Source organism: Simochromis diagramma, unplaced genomic scaffold (genome assembly GCF_900408965.1).
Source record: "Simochromis diagramma unplaced genomic scaffold, fSimDia1.1 OVJJ01000781.1, whole genome shotgun sequence".
Classification (NCBI taxonomy): domain Eukaryota; kingdom Metazoa; phylum Chordata; class Actinopteri; order Cichliformes; family Cichlidae; genus Simochromis; species Simochromis diagramma.
This window is the reverse complement of record NW_024386832.1, coordinates 1127967-1146952: the sequence shown is the minus strand read 5'-3', so window position 1 is coordinate 1146952 and position 18986 is coordinate 1127967. Positions and strand designations below refer to the sequence as shown.

The following is an 18986-nucleotide window of genomic DNA, read 5'->3' as shown; positions in this document are numbered from 1 at the left end:
ACTGATGAGCAAAAGTGGAAACCTGAGGTTGAATAGTATATTTGTATTATAGTTTATTAAGAGTGGTATTGTGGATGACAGGTGTGTGAAGCCCCTTTTTGTGGTAAGTGACTTTAGTGTGTAAGAAGTAAAGTTACTACAGTCATTGTTCAGTGCATGCTGACGTGGGCAATAACTGTACTTGCATCACTCAATCACAAGACTTCCAGATGTCTCTAAGTTTCAGTATCACAGTAATGCAAACTTGTACTCTGTTCAAAGGCCCATTTGAGCAACACCTGTTCTTCCCTTTTGTCACAACAGATTTGGTCATAACAGTAAAGGCACTGGTGAACAGGTCAGGCTAGCTTAAAGGAACGGCGGGTAGCAAACTGAAACGTTTGTTTATGATATTTATTCATTTGTAGGTTTAAAACGAATTTAAACAATAAGCCAAAAAGCTTTAGGCCTCATTCATACAGGCCTAAAGACCTGATGGTCACCAACACCAAACACTAGTCACTGAGGAAAAATACTAGTACTCCCTGACCAATTGCTAGTGAGTCCTAGACGTTGCAGGCAGCGACTGTGAAATTAACTGCTAAAGCCCTAGTACGTCTTTTATGTATGAGAATGTTTTAGTCAGACCCTAGGAAGAGTAGCTACTGCTATTGCAGGTGCTAATGGGGATCTTAATAAACTAAACTACCTAAACAGCCATTCAGAAAGGCTGGTGACTCTCTGGTAACCACCAGTTGCAAGGGAAAAATTTGTATATCCTACAGGTTGGCAAATGGTTGCTAGGTGGTGCACCAAAAACCTTTAGTCACCAGAAGATTGCCTGTAGGTTGCCCACTGAAGAAAGTCTCATTATCCAGCAGCAAAAGAAAAGCCAAAGATTAAACTCAAGACAAACAAAAATGTGAGAAACACTATTTCTAACTACAGGAATAAGGAAGGAACAAAGCCCTTTCATACAAATATGATATCAAAGATAATGAGAACCACTTTAATTTTAAAATGCCATATACCATTTTTCAATACTGCCCAAGTAAAAGTAACTTTATCGGTGAGAAGTCCACAATGTTCTGGAGTTAATGATTTTTCTCTAGTTCTGGACACTGAATAAGGTTTGCTCATTGACAGAGATAACTCATGTCTCCTACATAAAGCGACATCCATAACACTGCAAAGTCCCAGTGAACGCAAGAATCAGTAAAGCAGCTGACAATAATATCCATCCCCTCAACATCTTCAAATTTTACATTAGATTTGGATAAGGATGGAAAGCATCTGGAGAAAAAGACAGTCTGCAGTCTGCCTTTTAAATTAGATTCAAACTCTGCCCAAGCATCCGCCTCCTCTTCCTTCATGGACAGAGTGCAAGTCTCTGTTCTGTTGTCAGCAAAACACAAGCCAAGAATCCATGCAACATGCATGCAACCTTTGTAACTTTACTTGAACTTCTAGCCAGTGGGATATTTTGACTTTAAAATGCCGTGCAGGCACACACTAACCATTTTGTTCTTCTTGGAGTAAGTCTTCTTCAGCAGCCTCTCATTCATCCTCTCCTGCTCCCGCTGGGCGTGATGAAGGAAGCCGTTCTCCAGGGGATCCACCACTGGCTGAACATTCTCCTCTTCCTCCTCCACCTCCTCGTCCTCCTTCTTCTGACGCTTTGCCGCCTTTTTCTCCTTCCACCTCTCCTTCTTCTCTTGCGTCTTCACAACTCCACTCTTCTTCTGCAGAAAAAGATTTTGTTAGAACTTGGCAATTACGTAGTATTAATCAAAGAAACTGAACTAAACAAGTCAGCAGTAGTGAATCTCAAATAATTCTGTGCTCGCACTGAATGACAGATACTGATCAGTGTCACACTGAGATTTACAGCCTTTGGTGTCTCAAGGATTTTCTTTGAATCCTTCAACGAGAACAAAGCAGACAGGTCTAGATGGATATACAAACTGGCAGGAGATAAATGTGCAAAAGAACAGAGGGAGGGTGTACCGCAGCTGGCAAATAGTCAAGTGTGCGGCCCCTTTCACTTCTGGCTTATACAAAGCAAGCAAACACTTGAGCAGAGAGCAGTGACGCTCCCTCTCTCTAAAGTCATATTTAATCCTGTCAGCAGCAGAACAATGCCTTACTGGAGCCTATAATCACTTTATGGCTCAGATATAATGAGCTTGTGATATGAAGTGCTGCTTTAACACACACTGGAGAAAATACAGCAGCTTTACATTTAGTCTATGACCACACAATCTCCCCCTTTAACCTTGTTAGTTGTTGATTTCATGCTTCAGCAATGCCCTGTATGAAAGCAGTGCTTGTTTATTGGAATTTAAAGACAGTTTCTAAGTTGCTGGTATGTTATACAGCGGCAGCTCGTCCTCACCTCCCCAATTTTATGCCCAACACGTATAACAGAGCCACGTGGCTGCGGCTTTTGTTACTGAAGTCACTACACTGGTAAAACTGCACGAAACGTTAGATGAATAATATTCTATGTTAAAAGGTTTTGCTGAGGTAAAGTTTGATGGTTAGCCTTCACATATGCTCAGCCTCAGGATCTCTTCAAGCTGCCACGAACAACTGAGTTTCTAGGGAGAGATGGGTGAACAGCTCACATGAGTGGATTTTTTAGTTTGCAATTTAAATAAAAAGAATGAGCATCAATAATGAAATTACCCATGAACTGCAGCCCTAGTTTGATCCTCAACTGCTGGTGATGCCTCTATGAACAACCAAACCTCAGTAATTCAGGCGGGATAATCAATGGGAGCACAGACAAGACATATTCTACAACTCCTCCTTGCAAGGTACTGCACTTTGAGCTCAAGATGGCTATGAACCCATCTCATAGCACAGATCAGCTGTTCTAGACTCATACTTATAACACATAATAAGACACAAATGGTCAAAGGAAGGTCAAATAAAGCTGGCAAGTGAGTAAAGTCAAAGCCATTGCCAAGATGATAAAATAAAAAAAGCGCACACGTGTTGGCATACATGCACAAGTCCTATTCCGTGACAGCCCCTGATGTCTGCCTCACTTCTGTGTCAAGTGTCTGAATTGTTCCCTCCTCCTGGGCTTCAGCTGCTCCTTATTTCCATATCTGAAAATAAGACTGAGCTGGTGATGTCCTGCAGCCGGTGGTCATCACTGTGTGTTTGAATGGCACAGGACAACGCGTCTCTGTTGGAAGCCGTATGGAGCTGAGGCCAGAGGGCTGCAAGTTCACATTTCAGCATCTGTTCACAGCCAGCAGCATTAAGCCTAACTGCAGATGAATCTGTGCTCCATATGAATAATCAAATTATCGACTCCAAAGGTGGGAGATTAGCAGATGGGTAGCACATTAGGCTCATAACTGCTAATGAACGACACCTTCCGTGACAAAAGGTGTTTATGTATCAGGTACTTAAAAAAAAACAATACTCCCATAGAAAGGAGGACAAAAATCAATCTCCAAAAATGTAACTGCCAAGAGAAAGGAACCTAACTAAAACCCACTTTTATGTTGGAACCCAGGAGTCCTGCATAAATTGTGTTTTTCCTACACTGAAAATATTTCTAGCTGAACTGTTTCATAGCTTGCAGTTCCACGCCTCATGAAAGGAGCTGTTTAAAAACAGGGTTTTCTATGTATAAGAAGTTCTTCTCTCACACCTTTTAAGAGTGGGTACAACACTTGCCGATCACAGGGAAATCACATTTTCATTGTGAAAGGAATCAGCTGTTTGTTGAGCCAAAGGTCACTTTACACAGCAAACCTCCCTGGGATATAAACGTCCTTTATGAAATAAGACCAACAATGTTTTGTTGTGTTGTTAAGAAGAAAACAGTTAATGTACCAGTCTTATTGTATGGGGTAGAATCTTATTGGATTTATCATTTTTCATGCATAGTAAATAAAGCGAGTCAAGTATTTACACAGCACCTTTCAAGATAAATATCACAAAGTGCTTCACAACAGGAATGGTAAACAACAAGAACAAACACTTAAACAAAAACAAGTTTAAAAAGATGAGTGCTACGGTTGTTTGTAAAAGAAACCAGAGACCACAGATCTCAGGTTCAATCTGAGGCTATGCGTGGGCAAGCCAAGTCTGAAAGAATGATGCTATCACTCATCATTTTAGTAGTGGAAAATCCTTTCACTGTTATTTTTACATTTTAATCCATGTTAAGCAGCTAGTCCCAGGCCATCCCACCGCATATCCATATCCCCCAACTGCTTCTGCAAAAAGGATTACGCCTAATGGTTACACATAACCCAACTCCAGCACCTTCCCCTGTAGCTGGCAGTCATTATTATTTCGCTGCTTTAGAGATCTTCTGTGAGGTTTGTGCCACTCTAACCAGAACTTGCAGAAAGTGGAGCAGAGTGTGGAATACCAAACGGCAGTTCCTCAAGATGAAAGACTCACTTTTAAGGAGCTGCTTATGTTATTTGTATTTGTCTGCAGGAGAAACTAATAGAAACCTAAATTTGTAGGAAACATAAAAAAAAAATAAAAATTTGTTGAAAATTAAATTTTAAGTTAAAACTGAAAGAACACCCCAGCTCTGCATGTGTGATGTTTCTGCTTCAACTTGTAAGAATGTTTCATATGGTACGTTGTTAAGAGCTCAAGAAATAGTTGCAGTTAAAATGCACATTATATGCCTGGACTAAAATCATTGTGCTGGTATTTATATTTTGTATTATTCCACTGGGTTACATATTTACCCCATCACAAACGGCCGTTACCCTGCCCACAAGTTCACACTGTGGTGTGATATCACACGGTGACTCAAAGTAACTCTTTTCTCCTCACGAGTAGACACATTTATTTCTCAAGATGCAACATCCAGGTGGTACTAACAGACGAGCTCCCATGGCAATCATTGATTTTAAATCTGTCTTTAAAGAGCTTTCATTTTTTGACTGTACTGGTATCATCTTTGTGGGCTTAGAAAATCAGCGTTATCTTCAGGAAAATCCTCCCCTGTAGCGATAAAAAGCCATAATTAAGTTTGTTTCTACATTTTAAACCCTCACAAAATCGAACCATTCCCCTGCCACTTTCATCTATTATTGTCTATCATAGTAAACTCAGCTACCTTTAAACCAAATCTAGCAATATTACTGAGGTTTTCTTTTGATATTTTCTAATCCACATAATAGAAAACAGAGAATCCTTAAATCATTAAAAATGAAAGGACTACCGAATATAACATTGCTGCACATTCTTTTTAGTTTGACTGCAGTAAACCATTAACATGTGATCAAATACACATCTTATTTAAAGCCAGAAAACCAAACACTAGGTGCAACACCAATTTACGCACATAGTGCATATCCAACTTGAATCTGGTGAAGCTTCAAACATCTCACCACTATCTCTTTGACCTTCACGCTACATGTCTGTTTCAAGTGAAATGCAAACTAATAAAACACAAATATGCCTCAGGAGTAAATAAATATCAGCTGCTCAAAACTCAAACTTTCTTGCTAATATAGTGTGGCAGGTTGTGGCAGTGCCTCAAGGGCAGTATGCTGAGCAGCTGCCACTCCAAAGAAAACACAGATCATCGCCAGAGGCATGCAAACAATATATTGCAGTGTTAAGTCATATCAACATGTATTAATTTCTGCAGCCTCTTGCATAGATCTCACAACATACCACTGAGGAATTATAGATGCCATTTCAATGGAGGCAAAATGTACTACACAGCGCTACAGTGAGAGTAAAGGATGTAGATCTACACATAAAAATGTGTCATGCTTCTCAGTCTAGTTTTGTGTTTGCCAGCATTACAGCTTCTGTTAATCGCATTATCAGAAGCTCAAGCTCAAGCACACAGCAATTAGATTTTGTTTAGAGCATTTGCACCTGCTCTCATTGCTGCCTCATGTCTGCTGCATTCTAAATAAACAGATTTTAATTGTTTGTGTGTGTTATTTCCATTTATTCAGTCCATGCCTCAGACAACAGATCTATAATAGCTCCAGGAGTAGAAGGGTAATTCATCACCGTGTCTGCCAGCAACAGCTTAGTTGTGATATCATTTCCATATTTCAAAGGCCTGAAGTAGGGTTTTTCTTTTATGAAATGGTTGTGAAATTATTTCTGCACACAATGGAGCAGTGTATCACACTGTGTACTGTTAAAAACATTTACAAATCAAAAGAATAAAATACTGATGCAGATAATTGTGACGGAGCTTACTAGCTGGTGAAAGTGCACTTCAGTGTACACCAGGTGAAGGTCTAACATTCATCATAGCATTTCTTTACCTTTAAGGTCTATGCAAGCCTAATATGAAAACATAACTTGCAGCCTTCTTTTATTCCCCTGATGTCGTGTCTACTTTTTTATACAATGTTAAAAGCCTTGCTATTCATCTGTGAAGCTTTTAACTAGTGGTCAAAGTAGTGAACCTCTCTCGTTTTACCTTGTTCTGCCTAGGATAGAAAAGTGACAGTGACCTCGGTAGTAGAGAAGAAGTGGTTTAAGATATGATGAGGCAGTGGGGCTGACAAAAGAGCGGGAGAGAGGAGAGGATAAAAAGGACGAACACAGAGAGAGAGGGAGCGATACGGTGATGGTGGGGGGGTCTCAGCCTGGAACAGGAGAGACCGCTCGACTGGTTTGACCCGGCCACGTTACCCTGGCAACAGAATGGGAGAGCTTTGTTGCTGTTCCAGGCTGCATGGGGAGTGGAGTGTGTTTGTGTGTGTGTATCTGTGTGGGTACAAGTGCATAAAATCCAACACAGGTTTCCTTTCCGCTAACAATAAAGCGCATGGCTTTACATGGTTATGCTGGGACCTTGAGATCCACTGTGGAAGCACGTTTAGTTCCCAAAGGAGGGTTTATGCATTCTGCACAGAGGAATGTCAGCAACCCTGAGGTTTCTTGCAAAGGGTAACGGGGTCTTCATGAGGCATACACAAGCCAGAGTTTCACAAAATAGACAGTGTGCAGAAAGAGAAAGGGAGATGAAGACACTTAGTAGTGTCTGGTGCACATTATCATCATGCTTTCTCCACGGAACTCTCTTCTTTCTAAGGCTAGTAATTATTTAGGAGACACAAAGAGCTCTGCAGGGTACACCTCCCTTGACATTAAGCGGTACCACACAGAGATTGCAGGGCTGGCTGCCACAGCTCCTGTGCTCTTCAATGGAGTTGTGGGAAAACTATCAATTATATACTTCCAAATAGCATTGTACGTTTCACCGAGGTGCTGCAAAGTGACTAAAGCTGACTGAGCTTTGTGTCTTTTCTTCTTTTACAGTCCGAGACACCTGCACGTGCATATACTCTGTGCATTAATCTATACATAAATTATATTTCCACAGGTGTTTAAGATTGTCAAGTATTATATTCTATAAAATCATGTATTTGTAGTTGGGCTGTCCTGTCAGGACCACATTTATCTGTAAAATAACAGCTTCTCGTGAGCTCAGAAAAACAGGCCCTACGTATTGACATTAAAAAACATATTAAAACATATTATTTAAAAAAAAATCACAGCTAAATTTAAAGGCTTGAGAACTGTGTGTCATGATTAACAGTCAATATCTACAGGGGGATTAAAATATTAATGGCAAACAGCTAGTTATACTAAGAGATTACTTATATACATGCTAATCAGGCTGGTGGAGCTTATATCTGTTTAACACGCCTGTTTTGTCACACTTCACATGGCAGATGTTATTGTCCCCTCTTCGTGATATGAGTCTTCTCTATGAAGGCTCATTCATTCATTCATTCAAAATTCATTTCAATTGAATTCAATAGCACCAAATCACAATAGCAGCCGCCTCAAGGCGCTTCTTATTGTAAGGTACACCTTACAACCTTATAACAACCAGACAACCTTTTATCAGCAACCAGTTGGTGACAGTGGGAAGGAAAAACTCCCTTTTAACAGGAGGACACCTTTGGCAGGAACAGGCTCAGGGAGGGGCCGACAAAGACCACATTACACGTGAGCACAAGATGGCAGTAATTTAAGGATGATGGAGATGCTCAGCTGGAGATGCTTTATGGCACTGAATGCTGTTCAAGATGTAAGGAGAGTGATCACTTTGATATGGTATGTTTTAACTTTTAGATGATGATGCACTGATTGCCTTGTTTGCCCTGAGGAAGCCCCCGTGCCTTGCATCTATTTTTTAGTAGTAATACTAAAATATCTCTCTTACATATTTGCATCCAATTAAATCAATAAGAAAAGAAGCAAGCAAATTTATGTGGAAGGAAGTGTATTTAACACACTGATAAAGTCCGAAGATAACAAAATCTGCATTTAAAAATGACTGGAAAGTGCAAAAATCACCTTAAATAGTGGCTTGTGCTGCAGTACATCTACAACCAGAAGGTGTATAATAAAATCATTATAATAAGCTTTCAGAAATCTTAAACAATTATACCCTGAAATTTGCATGATTTAAACCCACCTCCATATACTCTTTAAAAACAATGTACAACACATTAAAAGAAGACCTTTAAATACACTGTACAATGTATTAAGTATGGATTTAAATTTTTATGCAAACATTTTTTATGAAGCTTGACTTGAAAATATCACATTTTAGGTCATTATATCAGGACTGATTCTCCAGTTGACTCATACTGAACTCTCAGGTCTCCAAAAGATCCTGAACGTTGAGTCGAGCTGGATCTTTCACCACAGTTTAGCTTTTGCTTGTGTCCGTGTATTTTTTTTAGTAAGAATGCAAAATTTAAGCCTTTCTTTCCACATGACATAAAAGCAGCGGGCAGAGTCCTTTGTTGCATCACTTTTGCACTGTTTAGCTGCCTTTAGGCTGGCTGAGGTCTGGTTGTGTAGATTTATTGCTCAGCTGTTGTACTGATTCTCTACACATTATTGCAGCTCTTGGCACGTCCAATAAATCACCTTGATTTGTCATGTTGTAGACGGGATTGATTTAATCATGCCTGCTCCCTTTAGAAGTGTTCGTCATGTGACACTGTTCAGACAAAGTGGAACACACACCTGCTGTTTATGCTGCTGTCAGCTACATCAAACGCACCTTTGGTGAACTTAGAGCATATGCTCATTTACTCAGACGCCCTGTTTTTCCTCAAAGCACACAATCAGAAAGCTCTTGCCTCAAAGGTAAAAGACGTGAGAAGACATTTTTGTGCCAAGGAGATTATCAGGCTGTGAACGAGAGAAAGCGCATGTTTCTGCAGTGAGCACGCTGCACTAGAGCATAGAGTAAATACAGCACACCTACTTCAGCTTTTGTTAAGTGATCTGATGTATTTTCTCTTATTTAATGTAAGCTAGTCTTCCTGTATGCGGTGTGCTGTGTGAGAACAGAGAAATAAAGAGAATTTGTAGGGGTTTAGCCACGAAGGATTAGCATGCAGCTATACTAGTTGACAGAAGCTGACCTTCAGGCAGGCCTCTCTTTCTTTCAGATCTCTGTCAATATTTTTTTCCTTGACATTAACACTTCTGTATATCATAGCTTTCAAACGTTTCCATTATTGTGTAAAAATCCATATGGCTATGCACTTCCATTAGTGCTACTAACAAGTGTGGCTTTTGGATCACATTTTGTATCATATCTGTAGCACTATTAAGGTTGTCAAGTTTGCTTTGCCACACAAACAGGCTCCTTTATAAGCAGCACTACAAGTGACAATTTGTAGCAGCAACAAGAGACCATTGAAATTCTGAACAAGTATTTTGTTAGATATTAACTGAAACCAGCTGCTCTCAAACTTTGAAAAGCAAATGAAAATGTGCATGAAAACAGGCACAAGGGGGATCTCTCGTATCTGGATGTTTTTAACAGTTTTGGAGCCTGTTGTGTGCTCTTCCAGTGGCTCTTGGCTTGGGCATTCCTCTTGACAGCAATGCTGCTATATGCCGAGTGTGTGTGCAGGTGGTGATAACTCCCCATTCCTTCTATCAGCTGCATTCCCGCGCCTCTCTTTTATTGTTCTCTGCACCCATCTGATTGCAGTTTTTGAACCAGCTGTGCGTGTGACCACAGAACGAAACTGCTGCTTTTATTACCCTTTAAGTCTTCTTATTGCTATGTAACCTAATGCTTGTTTATGTGCTTATGTAAACATGTACCGCTGATGAATATTTATGCGACTGTGAGAGGTCAAGGGTGAATTAATGAAAAGCATGTGTTTTAGTATCTTGAGTATTTGTAGCATTCGCTGGTGTCAAAATGAATCCCAAAATTACCCCTGACTTGTACCACTGCACATTTCGCTGTCAGAGTATATTTAGAGTATATGTGGAAGTGCTTGTATATCTGAGTACTATTCAAGCTTGTGTATTCTGGTGGAAGTGTGTTTGTGCACCACACATGTTCAAGGGCTGAATTAGCTCCTGGAGTGACACCATCTGGCCAGCGGGTGCTGAGGGGAGAAGAATACGGGAATGCGGCAATAACAGGGTGGTACAGTACAACAATAAACATGGGCTTCAAATCTGTTTAACACCTCAGACAAACACTGAGGAAATATGAGACGACAGACACATATTCTGCATTTCAAGGATAAGATCAAGATTCCTCCTCATTGCCACTGTGTTAATACAGCAAGTGAGTCTTGATATACTGTCCTATATCCATCCATTAATTATTTCCTGCTCCTTTCCCAAGTGCTTATGGTATATGTTGCCCTTCTTTCACAATGTAGTGCTACAAATACTACAAACGATCAAGTGATCAATAAATATAGCATTTATGTAGAATGTAACATTGTATCGGTCATTTATTTGTTAACAGATGTTAAAAATAAATGATAATTATTAAACACGATCTGCTTCACATACACAGTGTGTCTGCTTTAAGTAAAAGGAGCGATCAATAACATGAGCAGCAATCCATGGACAACAACAAAAATGCATCCAAATATTAAATAGGCAATGAATCAACATGTTCATTAACTATATGGGATGAGATGCACTCACGAAATTCAATAAGAATTCACTGTGACAGATAATGCAATTACTGCATGTGTCGATTTATTCTTACATGCTATATTAACCATGATGACACGTTGTTAATAACGGTCTGATTTGATTTCTGTGATTTCAAACTGTAGAGACCAATCCACTCCTTGTGTTCATGTTATGTGTTTTTGAGGGTGATCCACACATAAATAAACTATTCATCATTTGTGTTTTCTTGAGATTGAACAAACATAATCTTGATTACATCACAAAAGGCTTTAGTGGTGTTACACTCTGCATCAGCTCATGCGTTGGCTGAGTTGGCTGCCACCAACTGAGCAGTTTATTTCAGCTGTCGGACTCGCTTCCTCAGTCTGAGCTGCTGATCATTTTGTAGATTCTGCAGCAGCTGATGCATGCATCCAGGGGCCTGCTTTCTTCATGGTCCCTCACAGAAACCTCTGATCTAATGTTTGCAGGTTGTCCAAGAAGAAAACAAACCTTTAAAACTAACTGTTCAACTTTCTGTTTTGCGACTGTTAAGTCTAACAGTTTTTGAATCATTGCTGGCCATGGCAAACATCACCAACAAACAAAATTTGCTTACAAAACAGCAAACACACACACACACACACAAAAAACAGTCTGATCCCTGAAGTCTAAATCAGAGCTTGTGTGCTACCAGATATCACAGGTTTCACCTCCCACAGGCTCTTCTAGAGACTGCTAAGTAGCTTGTCTGTCAGGAAAGTGGCTTTCTACAGAGGCCAGTATGTCCTGTGAACCTCCTACCCATTGTCACAGGAAGCTCCCTGATTTCTGTGGCTCAGCCCACACACTACAGCCCAAAATACAGCCGGGTGTCATTCCTTGGGTTTCTCCTTTCCTCATATTCTCCAGAGAGAGGAAGTGTTGCCTCGGCAACAACCATTCCCATTGGTGGAGTGGAATAACAGAAAACTTCTATAAATGTGTAACGCTGGTTTCACACTGTCAACAAATCTGCCCAACATATTTTCTGTACCAACTGTTGAGTGTTTTTCCATGAGTGGAACTGCTAAAAGCACACCAGGGACATTAATGGCAAGCTTCTTCAAGAAGAATAAACGGCGAGCGTCTGAATGCTAACAAACACATTATTCTGTCGGTTTTACTGAACTCTCTATTTTTGACAGTTCTCTGTGTCGTTTCACTACAAAGTCAAATCAAAACACAATTATAAAACGCCGACTACCTCAGAACGTAGCAGAAGTGTTTTGGCGTCAGACAAATTTTTGAGTGCATCGTGCTGTGAGCTGAACCAGTATGAGGATTGGCTTTGTTCACACAGCAGGGGGCCGACAGAGCATAGGAATCCCAGCAGAATACAGCTGACAGGAGAGAAGAAATCTCAGATCTACCAGCAGCCTCATACTGTATCTCAGCAGTCAAAGCAATACACCACCAAGATGTAATATCTATTTTATAACTAATGCAGATCGTAGGAAGTAATCTGCTCAGTGTCAAAGTCTGTCCATCATAACCCTCTGCTACATTCCTGCTGACCCAGTCAAAAAGCACAGCCCCAAAGCAACACTGTAAAGGCCTGAAAGGATACTGACACAAACTCTACATGAAGGACAGAGCCTGTTTAACATAGCAGTGTACACCTGCCTCACCCTTTCACCTTTAATCACAGTAAGCTCATGTGGAAAAACAAAGAAACAAACTTCACTCAGTTAATATTTGTTTTTTATCCGTCATACAAGACTTCTGCCTCTTAATCTATGACTGACTCGTGATTATGGCCCCTTTTTGTCAATATTTAACGCCTACATAATAACATATGACATAATTCTAAGTCGTACGACATCAGTTGTGACCAATACACGACTGACATCAACATATTGGCAAATAAGGTGTTCACTAATGTCACTCCCTGCTGTTTATCTGTCGTGTCACATCTGTTTTGTTAAAACTACATTTTTCAAATTAGAGTGATGAAGAGCAGTTTTAAAAGTGTTGCATTTTTTAAACAATTAATCTTTTTTTTTTTCTTTCTAAGGCTCAAAAAGGGGAAAATACTAAAAAACAACAACAAGTTGTTACTTTATTTGGCCCTGAACTTCATAAGTGTGCCTTATCTCTTCACTTAAGGTTTTATCTATCACTCTTTTTTCTGAAATACATGGGTGGAAGCATTGCTGCTTTACAGGCCATTCAGAGTTCTTAGCTAAGCTACCGTTATCTTTTCAAACTTGCTTCAGTTTGGCTTTTTTACTGTGAAAAAAAGAAAAGGACCATCTGGCAACCACCAGTCACCGGGGGAAAATGTGTTGTCTTTAACCAGTTGCAAGCAATAGTTGGAGGTAGCAATAGCAATCGCTATAAAGGACTGTCCTCCTGTTAGCAGTCAATGCGATCACATGGAGGTTTTTGGCAATATTTGTAACTGATTTAACATTTACATTTTAAAATATTCCATTTTATTTAGTTAATTTTAATTTGATAACAGTGGTAATGTCGCTATTCTAGTGTATATCAGCAGGTCACGATTTTGTGACCTTCAGCCAACATTCACAATCCTCAAATAAAACCCTGAAGTTGTACATGAACTATTTCACTCCCAAATGAAATCATGTAATTACTAACAAAACTGGCTTCATTATTCAGTTTGATGAACACACCATGCAGTCTTATGCACACAGCAATGGAGATTCATCGCACAAGTGCACAAGTAACGAAACGGGGTCCTTGTTAAAAGTGAGCCAAGCTGTCATCTGCATTTGTTACAATGGGAGAATATTCATACCAAAAGAGAAATCATGGTGATTTTGTTTGACAGGGAGGAGAACGAGCTGCCACAGAGAGAGCGCAAAGCAACGTGTCGGAAGCAACAAAAAACACAAGCGCTCCTGTGTGGTGCTAAAAGCCACCCCAGAGCACTCCCCAACCACTGAGTCAGCTGTGAACTGATGCCGTCACACAGTTTGCTAGATGAATGAGATTGTTTGGCGTACACACTCACACGCACACATTTAAAGAACCCTCATCCATCAGGAACAAACAGCTCCATGTTTATAGACGTAAAGCCTTCCTCCTACAATCACCCATCCATATTATCTCAGCAGTGTAATTTCTAGCCTTTCTTTTCTCACATTTGCGAAACACAGTGAGTGTCAATTTCCACTAACATCTTTCTTCCACTTCACACACCCATTCACACGCATAAATACACAATCTAGAATTCTCACTCCTTCCTATGCAATACACTTGAAATGCAAATACATGACACAGTGTTATGTGACAAAGTGTTCCAACACATGCACATATGCACTTGTAAAAGTCACTCCCTGCATGTACCCACAGGCATATATACATGTTGGCTTTGCATACTGGATTCTCTCTCGCACCTCCAAAACCTTTCTTCTTCAGGTGTTAGTAGGAATTTCTTCCACATCCCCTTCTCCAGCACTTAAGAGCTTCAAGTGGCTGACCTTGCCAACTCAGTACATGACACACATGTGAAAACAGTCTGTGCTCCTATTATCCCATCATGTCTTTTATCTTTTATCAAAACATTTAGAGGGATGACACAGAACTGCATTATTTTAGTGCCATTAACCGCTTCTGATCCACATATTACTAAAATACGCTTGAAACATGAAATCACGTTTTTATACGTTGTACATAAAGATCAGAGAAAATGATTTGGCCTGTTGTTGCTTTTGTTACCTTCACAAGCAAGAGGCACAGTTATCTGAGCTTTCCTTAGTAAAACTATTTATTGGTGACGCCATGCTTTTTATGGATATTATTTTTGTGTGGTGAAACAGTGCCACCTTATGATCTCCACTATATGTATATATATGTTTCCTTTTACTGCACAACAGTGGCACAAGTTCAAACAGAGTAGTCTCCAGTCAGTTTCCAATAACAATTTAGTACCTTAAAAAGAGAGCCAGTTTAATAGTATGGAAATGGTTCAGGTACAAGGGACCAGACCTTCAACAAAGAACAGAACTTTGTCAAATACGCAAGGAAACAATTCCTGCTAAAGTTGGAAACAACAAACTTGTTTTACCACTCCAGCTAAAAACACACCCTCCAGCAGAACCAGGCTGAGAAGGCACACAAGAAAGAGAGACTAACAGCCACTTGTGTTTTATCCAAAAGCAAATAAATGACTTAGACTAACATTGCCAGGAAAAAATGTCCTTCATTTTATTCACTTTAATAAATGGTTGGGTCTAAAATATATTGTCTTAAACATTATCACAAATTTCCTTGAAATATTGTTATATAATGTTGAAGCTGTGTCACCTAATCGCAACACAGATACACTATTCCCTCCTTATGAAAATACAAAGGAGTGATTGGTCAAGTTTGAGAACATAATAAAGGTTTTGAGAGCAGTCTGATAACTCCAGTGCTAGCTTTGTTAGCTTAACCTAGCTAAACTTAGCTAAAGTTCAAAACTATTGCAAATGTTTTAGCATCTTTTGGGCCATCTTTCTAGTAGCTCAAAAAGCTTCTGTTCTCTTCTAAAAACAACTTTTAGCTGTTTCAGCAAAATACTAGCAGCAACACTAGACGTGAAAAGTTAGCAGCTATGACCAGCGCAGAGGAACATCTGGTAGCTAAACAACCAGACCATGTGAATTCTTACTTATTCATATTTATAGATTCATAGCTGTTATTGCTACTTTTAATTGAAAAGGTTAAAACACATAATGCATTTAAAATATAACTGTAAGAGTTTGACAACAGTACCACAGGTGCTGCTAATATTCACACTAACGAGCCACCTGCTAACTGCCAAATGGTGCTATGCTGGAAGATAAACACTAATCACTTTGTTGCTCTTAAACACCAGCAATACTAAATTTCTATTAAAAATACAACCTTACCTTTGATTCTACAATCTGTTCATCTTAAAGAACTTCTTTGGTTAGTTCTAGTTGGATATATTTGTGAGTTTTTAGCTTGTAGTGACTATTTCAATTCATTTTAGCTCAATTTTATTTATACAGCATAAATTCATAACAGCAGTAACTTCAATGTACTTGAAGGTTAAAGACCCTACAGCATTTAAAAGAACAAAAAAATGCTGAGTGACCCCCCAGTCAGATCACCCCCTATTAGCAAGTACAGGACAGTAGAAGGGAAAATCTCCCTGAGAGGAGGTGAGGTAAAAGAGAAGAGAGCACAGACAGACAGGACAAAAGGCACACTATGGCAGAGAGCGCCAGAATAATAATGACTAATGATTAAATGCACTAGTGGTGTATATGCACACAGAGACTGAGAAGAGATGATTGAAGAAACACTCAGTACATCATGGGAAGCCATCCCAGCAGCCTAAGCCTATTGCAGCATAACTAAGGGAGAGTTCAGGGTAACCTGATCCAGCTCTAACTATAATTTATCAAAAAAGAAAGTTTTAAGCCTAATCTTAAAAGTACAGAGGGTGTCTGTCCCCCGAATTCAAACTAGGAGCGGATTCCACAGCAGAGGGACCTGAAAGCTGAAGGCTCTGCTTCTATTTTTCAAAAGTCTTGGAACCACAACTAAGCCAAAGTGTGCTCTTAGGATAATAAGGCACTATGACGGGTGTGATTATGCAAGATTTCGTATGTGAGGAAAAGGATGTTAAATTCAATTCCTGATTTACAGTGAAAGGGAAGCAGTGAGAAGATAATACGGGAGAAATCTTGTAGCAGCATTTTGGATCAAGTGAAGGCTAAATGCAGCCAAATATTAGGTGTGACTGCAACACCTAACAATTTAATTGTGCACAGAACTGCACTTTAAGACACAGTAAAAATATAAATAAATAAATAACAGAGGACTCGGGAGTAACACAGAGCATTAGAGGACTAACATATTTATCCTGCCACCAACAACCACACACACACACACACACACTCTCTCATCTCTCATCTGAACCGTGCAGATCCTTGACCAGGGCGCTTGTTTGAAAAACCAGAGGTCAAACCGTAAAGCAATTACACTGGCAACTCATCAACCAAGGGCTGACAGCAATACAATTATCTCCAGGCTGCAGCAGCCTGCAGCAGACTAGCGAGCAGACAGAGAGGGCTGTGTTTAACTTTGGATATAACGGCGCTCGCGGTGTAATTGCACCCTGCCGAGTGCACTTTAATCCTGTGGAGGTACAGAGCAGCACGACAGGGAGAGAAAAGAGGAGGTCCATTAGGTCGTACCTGAGGCCTTGACATCGCACCGCTTCGCCAGGAGGAAGAGAGACAGAGGGAGAGGTATGGAAATGTTTCAAGAGATAACAGACTGATGCAGTCAAGGCTGGTACGACAGCTGCCGCAGCACTCGCTCTTGATGGATGTAAATAATTAGTTGAAATGATACAAGGAGAAAGTGAACGAGGAGGTTGGAGACCCAGCTGCTAGCAGCGCATTAGGCAGCTGTAAACCTTTTACAAATTCATCCCCATACTTTTATAAAACATGGAACACTCACACAGCAAGTCATCAGCAGTGATGACGATGATGATGAAGGCCAGCTAGGAGGCTGTTTTCAGGGATCGCATGTGTTTACGTGTGTTTTCCCCACACAGGTTTGTATTGATTATGCCTCGTTTTAACTGAGAAGCTTCAAATTCACAATGTGCTTAAAATATAACTGTACAACAGGTGCTGATAATTTGCACTCTAGCGAAATGTTGGCATGACACTCGATTTCAACAATGGCCAAAGTTTCAGAACTAACTGTAACATGAAATATTTTTAAAGAACACTGGTAGAGTCTAATTTTCACCTCGTTTAAAGCGTCTCTTCCAGTTAAGGGCAGCTCTGAATATAGTTTTCCCATTAAATGACTCAGAGAACACCAAAGTGGTGCTGGGTCCGTAGCAAAATGAGCCAAAGTACTAAAAAAAGTTAAACGCTGTGATTGAAAACCAAGCCGAGTACTGAGTGAAAGGATCAGTGTGCTGAGTTTTAATGTCCTAAAGGAACTAATTTATAATATAAAGACAATGTGACATGTTGCACATTGCAGGACAATATCACATTAATAGCTAGTCATCCACGCATACAGTGATGTATGAATGCATACGGAGTCGGCACCATCTGTGAGCGAAACTGAATCGCATCTGTGCGTATCAGACGTTCTTTATGCTCTGCTGTAACTTCATAAATACACATAAGCGTAAGTGCTTTCATTTATATATTCCACTCTCATTATTTTCTTCTAATGCCGTCTTCTGTGTGGTTCATTGTCGCCTATTTGCTTAAGTCTCATTTATGATCTTTCTTTTGCTGCTGCAGCAAACCAATTTGCTCATCCAGGGTCATTAGAATTTTCCTTCTTTGCTGTGCAGTCAAAAAGTTATTAATGTGGAATAAGACAAAAATAGGACGCGTGGTATTCGACGCTATAATACGATCCTCCCATTTGTGTTTCTTGTGAGATTCCAAATAGTTCCGAGAGGAAGCCTAATCCAAATCCAAAACCTCCCACCAGAACCCAGCAAACACATGTCACTGACTTATGAGCAACTCCTCAGAAAGATAACATTGTGAGCAGACTGATTAATGAGGAACCAGATGGGAGGAGGCTGGCTGCTGGAGGAAGTAATCAGTAAGTCAGCAGCCACCAGCAGTTGAGAGGAATCACAGTAAGAAAGTTTTAAAAAAGCAACCTACAAAACAAATCAAAGGAAGTTTGCCTAGCTTGACCAAGGACCAGATGAAGGCTCTGCTGCTGGTAGAGAAGCCCTTACATGACTCCGAGCCCTGCGCATCCTCAAAAGCCGCCTCCCTGTAGGAACCAGCCTGTCACTCATCCAGTGGGGCGTGTAAGAGTAGCAGCAGTGGCCCTGTGTGAGGAGTCCAGCGGGCCTGAATGATGTCTCATCAGCTACTGTGGTGTCAGAGCAGTGGGGCGAAACCAAGTGTCGGGCTGGTTACTGCTGCGCCCACTCAGGCGCTACGTCGCTGTCCTCTCAGGTGTGATGAGAGGGAACCTAGACGGTAGCATGTCTCCAAACCACAACTGTAGTGGAAAGGCTGCGATGACTTGGTCTGCACCACCTGCTACGTAGG

The 18986-nt window shown here is 40.3% G+C and overlaps 1 protein-coding gene across 10 annotated transcripts in view; it reads right to left on the bottom strand.

The window, feature by feature from the left end:
* Positions 1 to 18986, bottom strand: part of fbrsl1 (fibrosin-like 1) — a 276651-nt gene that overhangs the window by 194044 nt on the left and 63621 nt on the right. For 9 of the 10 annotated variants that reach the window (XM_040028516.1, XM_040028511.1, XM_040028512.1 and 6 more), the window contains exon 2: positions 1497 to 1721. In XM_040028516.1, the coding sequence (XP_039884450.1) occupies positions 1497 to 1721 (225 nt within the window). The remainder of the gene's footprint in view (positions 1 to 1496; positions 1722 to 18986) is intronic. The other variant, XM_040028507.1, reaches the window with a different exon arrangement.